The sequence below is a fragment of the Falco peregrinus genome, chromosome 7 (assembly GCF_023634155.1).
Source record: "Falco peregrinus isolate bFalPer1 chromosome 7, bFalPer1.pri, whole genome shotgun sequence".
In the NCBI taxonomy this organism is placed as follows: Eukaryota; Metazoa; Chordata; class Aves; order Falconiformes; family Falconidae; genus Falco; species Falco peregrinus.
Window position 1 is genome coordinate 48814388 of NC_073727.1, and position 13443 is coordinate 48827830.

At 38.2% G+C, this 13443-nt stretch overlaps 1 protein-coding gene across 2 annotated transcripts in view; it reads right to left on the minus strand.

The window, feature by feature from the left end:
* The window catches only part of UTRN (utrophin), a 351512-nt gene that overhangs the window by 84220 nt on the left and 253849 nt on the right, over nucleotides 1-13443 (minus strand). For both annotated transcript variants that reach the window (XM_013304556.3, XM_027796967.2), the window contains 3 exons: nucleotides 5325-5593; nucleotides 2842-2988; nucleotides 1319-1397 (listed from right to left, as the gene is read on the minus strand). In XM_013304556.3, the coding sequence (XP_013160010.2) occupies nucleotides 1319-1397; nucleotides 2842-2988; nucleotides 5325-5593 (495 nt within the window). The remainder of the gene's footprint in view (nucleotides 1-1318; nucleotides 1398-2841; nucleotides 2989-5324; nucleotides 5594-13443) is intronic.

Below are 13443 nucleotides of genomic sequence, written 5' to 3' on the forward strand. Positions count from 1 at the left end.
ACTAGAATGACTACCAAACAGTTAATCTGGTATTTTTCAACGCTGCCAAAGGTACCACTAACCTATATTCTTTTTAGCAAATTATTCCATAGGCATACTGTCCAGGTCAAAGTTACAAGTTCAAGTTTGGAAGAGCTACATAACCACATTGGCAACACTAGACAATATTTCTAATGGGGTTTAAAAAACAAAACAAAACAAAACAAAATCACATACTTTTAAAGTTCTTTGTTCTGTCAATTTTAAAAAAGGACAAAGTGGCTCCAGGAATCATTATTTTGCATAACAGCTGTAATATTTTAAATACACTGCACTTTGTTTACCATGATGTTTACTGAAGAACTAGTCGTCAGTTTAAAACAGGAAACGGTTGTCACGTAACTCAAGAAGAAATAAGATTTGTTTATTGTTTTAATTATATTAGCTGTTTAATTATATTAGCTGTTACATTGACATACAGCACTTAAGAATCTCTGGGACAGAGCTGATCATTTTTATGTTTACTTCTCCACTCCTGAAATATTTTTACCTTTATTATTGAAACCCTCAGTTAAAACCCAGAAAGTTGATTGGGTTAACACTTTGTATCATGAGCTCTGATGATGGCAGATAGGCTAGAATGTCAGAAAATCATCATTATTGTGATCCTCATATCACAACCTATCCATCAGTAAGGAATAAGTCAAATGAGAACGAGAGAAAAGCATCTGCTTTTGCCCTCTTAGTACATGGGACATTGTAGCCTTATACCTCTAAAACTTTCACTAAATAGAAAAAGATGAAAGGATGGGTCTCCAGAGGAAGTGGTGTAGGTTTGCTTTCCTCATCCCTTTATTTGAAGTTCCAGGAATGTACGACATGAAGCCTTCCATAAAAACAAAAAAGCCCAATGAAACCCGCAAACCAACCAAAAAAACCCCCACAAAAATCAGGCAGTTTGTCCTTTGTGTCATCTCATCAAGTGTGGAAGTGAAAGAAAACTGAGGAAAGAGGTAGCAGGGTATGAGAAGATGTGGTTATGAACACATAAAGGGTCTGGAACAGCCACAGGTCAGACATTGCAGCAAACAGAGGACAAAGAATAAAGCAACCAGGAATGCATCTGTAACTCCACAAGATATTGCAGTGGGAAGCACATCAGTGAGAATGTCAGTGGAGTTAGGAAGCTGAAAGACCCCTACAAAACCAGAGAGGTAGATAACAACATGGAAGATGAACCTCCTGTTCCTCAAGCCAGAGGGAAACGTGGCGTAAAGAGCAGTCACTGTTTGAGAAAGCTACCGTATCTAACATGCACATATTAATTCAAAGAACTTACTGGAAAGAAAGTGCTGTGATGCAGGCCCAAAATCTCTGTGTGCTTCTTGTAACTGTTTAAGGCGATCCTCTACAGACACCTACACATAAACACACAAAATATACATTGCATTCACTTTGTAACATCAGGGCCATGACAATAAAACACTGCTTACATTAATTTTTAGTTAAATACATTTATGTTGTCTTTGTGTCATAGCACTTATTTGACATCCAGCTATCCAAGTCTACTTTGTTTTACTTTCATTTGCTTGGTGAAAGTCACATTCGTATCTTGCAGTGCTCTCCCTTGAGTACCGCAGATCAATAATGGACAACAGCAGTTTCATGGTGACTATAGCCAACCGCTGAAGTTTCTGATCTCCTCCCAAGTCTTCTGTTGTCTAAATTTCCATAGTCAGCAGGTCTAAGTTTGATTGTATTGATCTCACAGCTGCCTCTTCAGCATGGAACCATTTTGGAAGATACTGCTTTATTAGCTGACATGAATCCGCCCTGGTTTATTAATTGAAACTGTACTAGCACACCCAGCAGCAGTTTTGCAGCTTGGTTAACTTGAGAGGACACGTTAAAAAAAAAAAAAAACAATGCAAAAAAAACCAAACAAAAACCACCACACACCACACTACCAAATTATATTCAGAAAAGGAAGTTCTGATATGACTTATTAATATTCTGCCTCTCGGGAGCAACTGATTCAAAACTACTAGCCCTGAAACTGATATCCAGGTTTTGAAAATTCAGTCCCACTGTCCTCAGCTAGAAAGGTGACAGATCCTTCATCCTTCCTTCCCACAATTCTTTCACACACTTAATATCACCCTTACAAGACAGCTAAATAACTAAATAGCAGCTAACAGTAGGTATTTCCTACCAAAACAAAAAAAAAAAAAAAAAGTGAGAAAGTGCAAAAACAGATAAATGAACTTTTAACTGATGTGAGAAACTTCATTATATCATTCACTGTGAAACTGTGCATGAGTCTGAACTGTAATCAGCCACACTGATTTACCTTTCTCAGCCCATTTAAGTACAATAATCATAAGTAAGCAATATGAATCTCTCTCACAGCATATCCTCTTCTGTTTTATAATGCTAAATGTGACATTGCTCACATCTTGTTATAGCTCTACCAATACTAAGTCACTTGAAGTGAAATTCCTTGCAGAAACTGAACATTCAAAACCAACAGAGCTTTCACAGGAGCTGGAAACACAATGGAGGTATATACACCAGTTTTCAGTAACAATGATTTATGCAGTAAAAATACTGCTATAAGACACAAAAAAAGCACACGGCAATAGTTCCCACTAGTCTTCAGACTGCTGAGACAGCTTGAAAGGAAAAGTTTTTGGTCAAGCTACAGAAGAAAAGACAGCTCCCTTTGTTGCTTTGGTACCACTAGACTAACACCTTAAAGAGAAAAAATAACGAACAAATGGTAATAATGCATCTTCTAAGAGAACAGAAGAGAGTGAGAAGCATCTCTTCCCACACACCTACTGCACACATTCAGCAGAATACCTGTAAAAGTTTCCACCGCATATTAAGATCATCTAGTTGACGAGACATCTTTAACGACGGATAAAGGTCAAGTGGAGAGAGCTGACTGGACAAATCATTCACTGTTTTAACTTTCAAATTGATGGGAGCAATTTCTTCTCTAAAAGCCTAGAAGAGTAAGAAGCATACGCTCATGTTCAACAGACATCTGAGCAGCACAAAAGCTACTGTAAACTCAACATGGCGCTGACTTGCCCAACATGGCAGTTTATGCTAAACAACTGTACACAACTCAGTTCTCTAGCAAAGAATGTTCATTCACTTCAATATTAACTCCTTCGTACCCATCTTTAAAGAAAACCACTATGGAATTTACTCAAATGCCCATATCCAAATTGCAGCCCTAAACCAATTTAAATCAGTTTTTTAAGTGGTGCCATATGGCTTTAAAGCTTTTCTTTCCAAAGAAATACACAATGCTCTATCAGGAGCTTTCGCAGTATATAGCCTGTCAAGTGCTGTTAAGAAAAAAACATGTTCAGTAACTACAGTTTTCCAGCATTAAGCAGCTGACAAAAATTCAATTTAAAAACTATTATTGAATTAGCAAAGCATGAAGGAATGTATCTTCTAAAGAAAAGCAGTACAATGTTTTACCTGATTAGAACTGTAGAGTAAAACTATTACAATGATTAAAAAGAAGAAAAACGTTTATTGAATCACATGGATCTAAATACAGTATTAAGACAAAATTGATGCAAGTTTTAGTTACAGTTGAAGAGATGCATCAAATGTCTTTCTTGCTGCAAGCAGTTAATTGTTCAGTTCTATAAATGGCTTGATTAAACATCATGAAATTAGCCAAAAACAACTGGAAAAAAGATTTTCTTTGGACAATTCAATTATTTACTTCCTTTCAAAGTCACTCTCATCATGCCCAGGAACAGAAGGAACCTACTGGCAAGAAAGAAGCGTTTGGCTTCTAGACAGCCAGCAGGCCCCTATTACTTCAGCAGATGTTTCAGTTTTTCCACAGCAATGAAAATCTAAAAGTCTTTGCTTTACACTTCTTTACAGAAAAAGCCATGAAGATATGACAAATTGCTTAACATGAGAACAAAGAGCTTTTCAGCATCAGCATCTTATTTCTTGCTTTAGTATCTAAATTAAAATGTAAGAAGGGGAAGAGAAGATGCATTACTCTTCTCAAATCAACAGCAGTTTGGATATAATTCAACTAAGACTGCCTTTGTTTTAAAGGGTTTGGTTCCATTAAATCTGAAAGTAACAACAAAATTTAGAGAATGAGGATGCTTACATTAATACAAGTGAAATAATGCAGTCCTGTGTTAATTAAATATGAGTCCACAGGTTGTGTATACACAGAGAGAGTATTTGCAGAAAACTGGTTGCAGTCCACAGCCCTTAACTCTTGTAACACCAGTGTCCCAAGCTGAAGACACAGGTTGTCAGGTACATGACCCCAAGGTCATCTAATGTTTTGCTACATTAATTCCTGAGCTTAAAAACTGAAAAGTTGTATTTCTGAAACAGAAGCTTGGTCATAACTGCTAGATTTGCCTGAAACAGCAATCTTCTCTACCTACATGTGCATATTCACATGTTCTCCTGGAATCCCTGATACCCAGGCACTCCCCCAAGCACTGGCTACTTCCAGTCAGCTTTCCTGGATAATGTTAGTTACCAGATGGTATTCCTTCTTTAGGGAGCTCTGCATTACTGGATCCCCACCCAGCCCATGGAGCTAAGCAGAGGACCACTACTACCCATCATCAGCAGGCATGCCTTCAAGTGCTGAGCCCTGCATGGGTGGCCTGGAACCCTGGCTGCAAGAACTGGTAGGCCCATGATAACATTGTACTGTAGTATGTGTTCTTCACTTTGAAATAATTCTGAAAAGAAGCCAGGCCAATGTAAAAGCAAATACAAATTTTGATTCATACCAGCTAAAATAGACAGACATGAAGACTGCGAAAGTTAAGGAACAGAAATTAGAACTATGTATATACTTCTATATGACTGAAAAAGCTCTAAATGTTTTTCTATGAAGAAAGCTACACATGACGGCCAATCAGATCTGAGAGCACCGCTAAAAAAAGGAGGGGAGCCTACCATCAACTGCTGGGATGGTAACTGACTCAGCTTGCTCATAATCCAGTGCCTGGGGAAAGCTCCAAACACACCCATGGCCTAGCTATGGATTTGACAGTATTTCTAGGAGAAACATATTTAAATCCTCAAACACATTTTTTTTTTCATTTAGTGAATGCTATATTCTGTATGCTTGCTGATCACATATGCTTATGCCATCACAGCTGACTAAATGCGGCACAGCACTGGACCTTCTTCTCAGATCTAGTCTTTAAAAAGCACTTTAAACTGTACATAAGAATTTAAGTTACATATGTAAGATGACTAGGGATAGTAGAATAGAGGGGTCTCACTAGCACAGGCTAAATATTTCCCAGGGGTTCCACACTTACTGTAGTTTTCTCAATGTAATCTGGTAATGAATCTATGAGCAAGTCTCCCACAGGTTTCCAGCCATTCCTCACATTTTCAGCCTCCTTCAAATCAGCATCCAGGTCATCCATGGCACACTGCAGATCTTTCAGTTTTTCTAAGGCTTTGTCTACTTGCTTCTGCCAGACACTGGCACTGGCATTTAGATTCTCCCATTTTTCTTTTACTTCTGATGACTGCTTACGCATAGCTTTGGCAATCTTCATGGCTTTCTCCTCAGGTGTCAGCTCTGCAGAGGGAAAGAAGAGACTATTTATTTCTTCTTTTTAATGTCTAGTTAAACAGACAGCGCTCCTGAGGTACAAGCTCAAGACAATCAGAAAGTCCAGAATGAACTAACAATTTATTTCAGTGGGTACAAGGCAGAAGAAAGTACACCTTTCCATAAATAAAATAAACCTTTAATCACTTCTAATGATAGAAGAAAGCTTGATCAGAAGACAGGAAACTATTCCTGACTTCCATGCATTATGATATCTGCAAAGCAAATGCAGCTTACTGCTGGTTTGTCACTTCTGGAAGCACAGGGGGAGGAAATAAAAGATCTTCCTCTCCTACTGCAAACCACAACAGGGAATCTGGGGACCATTTCATAAAGAAAGAACAAGTACCTTTCATCACCACCTTTCACCCTACTACCACCAGGATGTCTCCTCTTCCTATTCACTAGCAAAAACCAAGGCGTACTGAGTACCATGTGGCAAGTGCTTCTGCACCTCTATGTCCATTTTTCTGTGTTAACACCCAAGTCCTAAAAGTCCGGTTTAAACAGATTTTGCAAATCTAAAGATGTTCAATGAACCTGTTGACTGAAAAAAAAGTTATGGTGCACTATTTCTCACAAACTTCAGGCTTATGAGTCCAAATCCCACACAACCCAGTGACCGTAGAAATCCCATTCATGTTAGCAAAGACCAGCTGCCACTAAATAAGCAAAGCCAAAGCGGGCACACACACAACCTCAGGATGTAGTTGCAGCAGATGACACTGATAATTTCAAGTAACTTGCTTATATTTAAATCCCCAGTCTCTGGTAAGTCTGCAGGACATCAGACAGAACTCCACACCACACACATACCTCAGTCTTCTTTGACAAGAGCTGAGTCAGCTGGTGGCATCTCTTCTCCACAACAGATGATTTCTGCAAACCCACTAGGCAGTCTATCAATACGCAAACCTGCTACCTTTCCTGAGTCTGCAATTTGAGACTGAGCAAGACCAAGACAAACAGAAAGCTAAAAAAAAACAACCTTAAGACATCCCCAGCAGGTTCTGCTGTCTACTGCTCAGAGGGGCCTTCCTGAAAAAAGTCATGGGTTGCTTCCTTCTCTAGGGAAACATTGCTTCAGTAATGACAAAGTCAGTCTCAGAGGATTCCCCTTCTACATAATAAACTGGTGGTTTCTGCAAGCAGAGAAGCAAGCAGAGGAAAAGATGTAATGCAGGAACCAGAGAACAAAATAAGAGGGAGAGACATGGCATACACCAAAACTAAGCCAACTGGCCTCCTATTCACTCCTACATAAAACCTTTGGAAAAGGTTTATCACAGTATTCTTGTGATTAGAATTCAAGTGTTATCGATGAATACATTATACACAATCATGCAAAGATGAAAGCACCATTTTTGTCAGAAGTCAAATGAGACATACAATGTTCCATTTACTGATATACTGTCTTTAAAATCATTACAACTGACTAAGCTTGGAGCTGCTAACTTGGGGGAGGAGGGCAAGAGGGGAACATATTAAAAAATGGGGGGAAGGAAGGTTTTTGCTTTTTGAAGGCTAAATGAATTTCAAAGTAAATGCACTGTTATGGTTCCAAAAGTTCTCTTACTATGCCTCTGGTGATGCAACTGTTTTTCCGTAGCACCCAGAACCAGAAAGCACACGGCAAATAATTAATACAAAATAAAATTATTAGAATAGATTCAATTTGTTGCAGAGAAGAGCAGGCACATTTTTCCAAGATGTAAAAGTAACAAGGAGTTTGTTTGGATCAAAACCAGAGTTTCTGTCCACCAATTCCACAGATTTATTTATTTTTTTTAGAAGTTTTTTTCAAATCTCATTAGTTTATGTTACTCTTGGTACATGTTAGACTACAAACACTAGAAGAGTATTCAGCAATACAGTTCAGACACCGGTTAAGAAAAAAACCACCACAAAACCAAGCAACCCACAGTGCACATTTTGCATTTTAATTGGTGGTGTAGGGGGGAGAGGATGTTTCCAAATGACTGAGTGTTGCCTGAAAGCACAAGGCATCTTGCTAAGAAGTGGTTACATGGGAGAAAAAAAGTACGACGAATGATAACCAAAGGAGAATGGGAAGGCAAGGTCAAAATCACCAAAGGAAGGGAGGTAAGTACCTAGGCTGTAGGTTGCAGAATATGTTTTCTTTAGAATTAGAAAGGCTCTTTTAAAAAAACGAGTGCCATTTGAAGAAAGAGTGGGAACAAGAGGGACAAATGAAACTTTGAGCTTATCAAGATATTTCAGTGATTTGCTGCCTGTCACACGAGAGCACTACTCATGTGCACTTTGCCTGCAAAGGCAGAAGCTAGCAAGCCTTACAGATACCGCAATGGCAAGAGGGTTTTTCAGAAGAGGAATTTGGAGTGGAACAGTTGTGACAAAAACCTGCAATGTTTAACTAGATGTGAAGGGATTTAAATTCTGCATGTAGCTCTGGGATATATAGACATAGCAGTAACCTACAATTTGCAATACTGATAGACCAGAATAGAAATGAAGACCAAAGATATGCTGTAATAAATTGTACCTTGTCTCTGGAATTCCAGCAATTCACGGTATAATAAACCACATCATAGGACAACACAGTTCTGGGATGATCTTTACACCAAGCTTTGCAACCGATTGTAGAAAAAGGAAAAGAAATAAAGCTCAAGTTCTAAGCAAAAATCCTGTTCAGATATTTTAAACAAAAAACAACAGCTACAAATTGCTTATGTAAAGATATCAAAGAAGTTGTTACTGGAAGTAATTTTGGAATTATTCACCATTAAGAATAATAATATACCATTGATGGATGAATGAGAATCCACTACAGTCCAGTGACAAAGGGACTGTGAACAATCTAGAAGCCAAGCTAAATTGCAGCATGAAGGCAAGCTGCACCTCATGGCAGAGTTTAGTATCACAGGATAGCTCACAAGCTGAGGTATCCTATATCATATGACACAGCTATGGGTTGTATTAATTAAGATTAATTGTAAGAATTAAGGGAGGTAAGTACCTAGGCCATCTTGTACCTAGAGTTGGAACACTTTACACAAGGAAAAGGAATACTGACCTTTGCTGAAAGACGACAGAAAATTGCATAGCCAGTGAGGAAACCTTCCTTTGTTGGCATCTTAAACATGTGAATATAGGGCACATTATACCCAGAACCTGGACTAAGTAGAAGTTACATATATGCAAAGCTGAAATCTGCCATTTTTATCCAAAATCATGTGCTTGCATCATCCTTTACCTGTTATCAGAGCCAAAGCCTAGCAATTCTGCATAAAAGAGTTGAAAGCTGGAAGGGCTTAACAGTCCTAAACTAGATTACTAGCAAGTCATTTAAAATGATCAGTCACTTGACAAGGAACATGCTGAAAGCTTTAGTAAGAGCTGAAAATCTTGCAAAACTGTTTGGTTGTCCATAAACATACCGACAGAACAGATTCAATGAGCATTTCTTGCTCCAGTAGAAGCAAAAAGAAAAAAAGTGGCTGTAGCAATAAATAGGAACAGAAGAGGGGAACAACAGCCTGACTTTGTCTGGCCAGATGAAACAAGGCAGCTTTACTCACGACAGACTAGTCAACATCTTGTGAGGGAAAGAGATTCAAGGCTGACTGGGGTGATAGAAGTATCCCAACAGAATTGAAAACTGAAACATCTTTTAACACCATTTGTCAAATCACTGTCATTATGCAAGGATATCTGTCACATATTTTACCTGAAAAATATTAATTCATTGCAAGACTTTTATTTTACAGAAGCCTTGGAAGTGCTTGTAAACTTGCCCTAAAAGGACATTTACTAGGGAAATAAAGCAAAACACACATTCTTATGAGCTATAAAACCATTCAACACCTATTCATTTAAGTGAGAAATACATCTTGTATAACTTCATGTTTTCCACCATGAAAACCCAACTTACTAATGAGCAACACACAACTTTTTTTTCAAGCAGATAATGCCTTCTCCAAGATACTGGTTGCATAGCATAAAATTGTAAAACTCACGAAAAAAAAAAATCTTAACAGTGAGAATTTTCTTCTATGACTTTGGAATTTGTTTTACCAGTCTGTCACTACATACACTGGCAGAGTTCCTTTTTTGCCGTGAAAAAATGCTACACAGTGGTTGTTGCCTTTTTTGTCCCTTACATAGGAAGTCTTCTCAGTGTTCAAATATAAAGTCTAAAGTCTTCTCAATGTTCAGCTTCCACTCCACCCCCCCTTTTTTATGGTACTTATGACATTATCTCCACTTCAGCAGTTGCTTAGAAAGTAAGAAAAGCCTATATTCACTGGATGGTCTGTTTACCAAAGAGGAAGGTTATTAACTGACCCTGCAGTCAGGGAGAAAGAGCAGACGATAAGCATGATTCTGTAGTGGAAAAAACTTGATGTTGATAAACATTTATTTTTTTTCACAAACGAAGCAATGAAAGGATCAACAACTTCTCTGTGTCTTTAGCAGAGACAGAGTGCCACGGAAGGAAAACTCTGAAGCATGAACTTCACAGCATATAGTTTTCTTACATGTTTACATATATGGAGAATACTTACCCAGGAAAGTTACCAGTGACAAAAATTCTTACTTAAGAATTTATTTTAGATCTCTTAAACTATTACTGGCTCTAACAGTTTTGATTCTAAGCACTGTGCTTGATCCTCATTATGTGGACTTGAACTAGTGGTCACCCACTATCTTGCCACAATTACATTAATTTCCTTTCACTTTTTCTATATTCTTAAATAAAATATACTAGAACAGGAGCTGATTTCATGACCTCTCCCTCTCCCAGCAAAAAAAATAATGGGTGACACAGTGCTGTAATCATTATGAAAACTTTCAGAGCATTTGAACAGACACAGTGGCTCAAATTCGTAAGCAGAATAACCAAAAGCAGTACTATCATTCCATGATGAAGTGTTTAGCATCACTCCAGTGAAAGGATTCTCTGGTTTTCTAACAATCTGAACAGAAAACTTAGTTGGGATGGGATGGGAACAGACGTGGAGTGGCTGGAAGACAACGGATATATTATGAGCAATCCAGACCAAGTAAATTTGTTGTAATAGCAGGCTGAGCAGGCCAGAGCTGTAACAAGATGCAGGTGTTGTGAAGGACATATGCAAGGCCAAGGGAGACAAAGAAACTGTATTCGCAGAGAGATAAGAGAGTCGGACAGAAAGATGAGAAAAACCAGGATGCCAACACAAGGGGGGAGCAGCGTGTGGGCACCACACCGGGACCAATCACAGGGGAGATGGAAACATGTGAACGAGTAGTTTTAACTGATCACCTTTTACATAACGAAGCGTGCGTAGCGTATGTATTTTTAGCCGTAGAGTATAAATTGCCATGAGTCTATTAATAAAGTGGCACTAACTTGATCACATTGGTTGTATAAGTTGTGTCCGAGCCTTCTGCGTCAACAAACAGGAAGTTTAAAGAACAAGCAACAACTGGTTAATGTGGAAATATAGCAATTAGACTGATTCCAAGCACACAGCCATGCAAGCATAAACCCAGTATATCACCTTTTTTCCCTATTAAAATACCTATTGCATATTTAGTTAAAACAATGAAAAAGCACAGTCATTTTCACCTTTGCCCATTTAGGTTTTCTTCTATCAAAACTGAAAGTTTTTCAAATCAGAGAAATGTAATTAAATAAAGAGTGCATGGAAAAAGTCTCAGCAGGGTAAAAGACAAATTACATTTGGTCTGCAGAAGAACGAACTGCAAAAGTAGAGAAAATGAAAGCTGTTAACCTCATAAACTTTTCTGGAAAGGGCCTGAAGTATGGGCTCCAGATAAAGGCAGATGCAAACCTTGCTAGCAAATATAGAGATCCGTTACTAATGGTTGTTGATATTTCCCAGTGGGTGCTGGTGGGGAAGACACAGAAGGACAAAACAAAGAGAAAATAGCTTTTAGTTAAAAGAGATTATTAAATTGTCCCACAGCATCTATTTCCAGAAAACTAAAAAAGGCTACAGCAATCCTGAGAACCATGCATTTACCCGGAATAACCAGTGTAATTTGTCAGTATAATCAAAACACATGTAACATTTTTCAGTAAAAACAAGCCACTAATTTCTAATAAATGGTGTGATCCAAAGCGAGTTCACAATACTTTTGCACAGTGGAAGCCCAAAGCTTGTGTTGCTCAAGGAACATAAACCAGGTACAAATTCAGTTTGAGCCTGCTCCTGCCACAAAATGAGAAAAATCCAAATATAACAGTACTGTTACAGCATCACAAAGCTACTGTGTCTTCTTCCAATTCCTGTTGAAGGGAGAGTACCAACGGAAAGAAAGCTATCACGACTGTACCCCAGTTACTCTAGGCAAGCAAGGAATTAATCCTATGTTTCTTTCCAAAGCACTGCAACTGCAGATTGTAACAAGCCTTTTATTTCTTCCAAAGATCAATAAAGATTGTTTTCTGGCACAGCACATATGGCAGGTGGCTCCTCAGCAAGGCTGCAGGAGACAGATATACATCCCCTAACAGCATTTCAAAACAAAACAAAAGGCATCTATTTTATTCCAAAACAATACAAAACCAGAAAATAAAGACAAGTCTGGCAGCGCAAAAGACAGTTCCCTGACTTGATGGCATCCTGCAACAACACAGGAGTTTAAAACATCCATGTTCTGAACTTTTTTGAACCTTTTAAGTAAGTTCCCTCAGCTTGTTTTCTCCTTTATACAATTTTTGTTTAACATTCTGCAATTTCCAATTTCCTTTCTTGAGGCTCATTTCCAATGCTTTTGAGTTTTGTTTGCTCTAGAATGTAAGAAATTTTTTTTCTTTCAAACAAGGTCCTAACCTTTGACATCCATCTGTCATCTACATTGCTAGTAGCATAAGAGAATTCTCTTGCAGACAAAGCTTTACTGGTTTCTAGAGTCTTTAAAACATGGCAACAGTTAAACTTTAAGAACATGGCTTCCACCTGGGAAGCACCCTGTATTTCAGCTAAAACTGGGCCATAATATAAAATAAAGGTCAAGAATTAATATAACTCTGCTTATATCCTGAGGTCCTCATGGTTAAAAAAAAATTACTAAAATTAGCTACTATGGCCTCAGGCCAGCCTGCTTCTAACACTCAGCTGTTAAAAATTCAGGCTTAAAACTCCTCTAATTTTGCACTCTGACACCAAATTGAACCAAGTTTCCTTGAACTTTATTAAGATGACACCAACCAGGCAACCATGTAGACTCCACAGGAAAAATTTCAAGGTTCCACGCAGGTGGACTAAACTTGTAGGGTCTAAGAGATTTGAAAAGGAGAGATACATTTATTCTGAGTTTTTCTCATGGGTAACTGCACATTTCTCTCATCTTATGAAGAAACTCTCAGAAGCCACAAGTCAATGAGCTCCATTTAAAACAGAGGCAGCAATGTTCAAAATAGCTTCTGGACATGACTCCACTGGCCTCCAGTGGGCCATACCTTTTTCATTCTCCTAAGCACTTCCTTTTATTTTCACACTCAAGACCTCATACTCAGCTCACCTGCATAGCAGAGAACAAAAACCTGTTCCAGTGGTGTGTGAGAGCTAGTGGACAGGCACAAGTGGTCGGGAATAGAAATGCTGACTGCTATATACATTATACAGTAAATTGCTTATTTCCAGCAGATCTTCCTTGCTAAGAGGAAAAATTATGACAGATAAATTACAGCTAATTTACTGAAAATGCTCAGTGGTGGGAAGCAAAGAAGTTCAACTTTTATTTATGTCTGAAACAGGTGAACACATTGTGTGTCCACCAGTTTAAATAAAGTATATGCATGTGACTCACTAATACTTATTAAT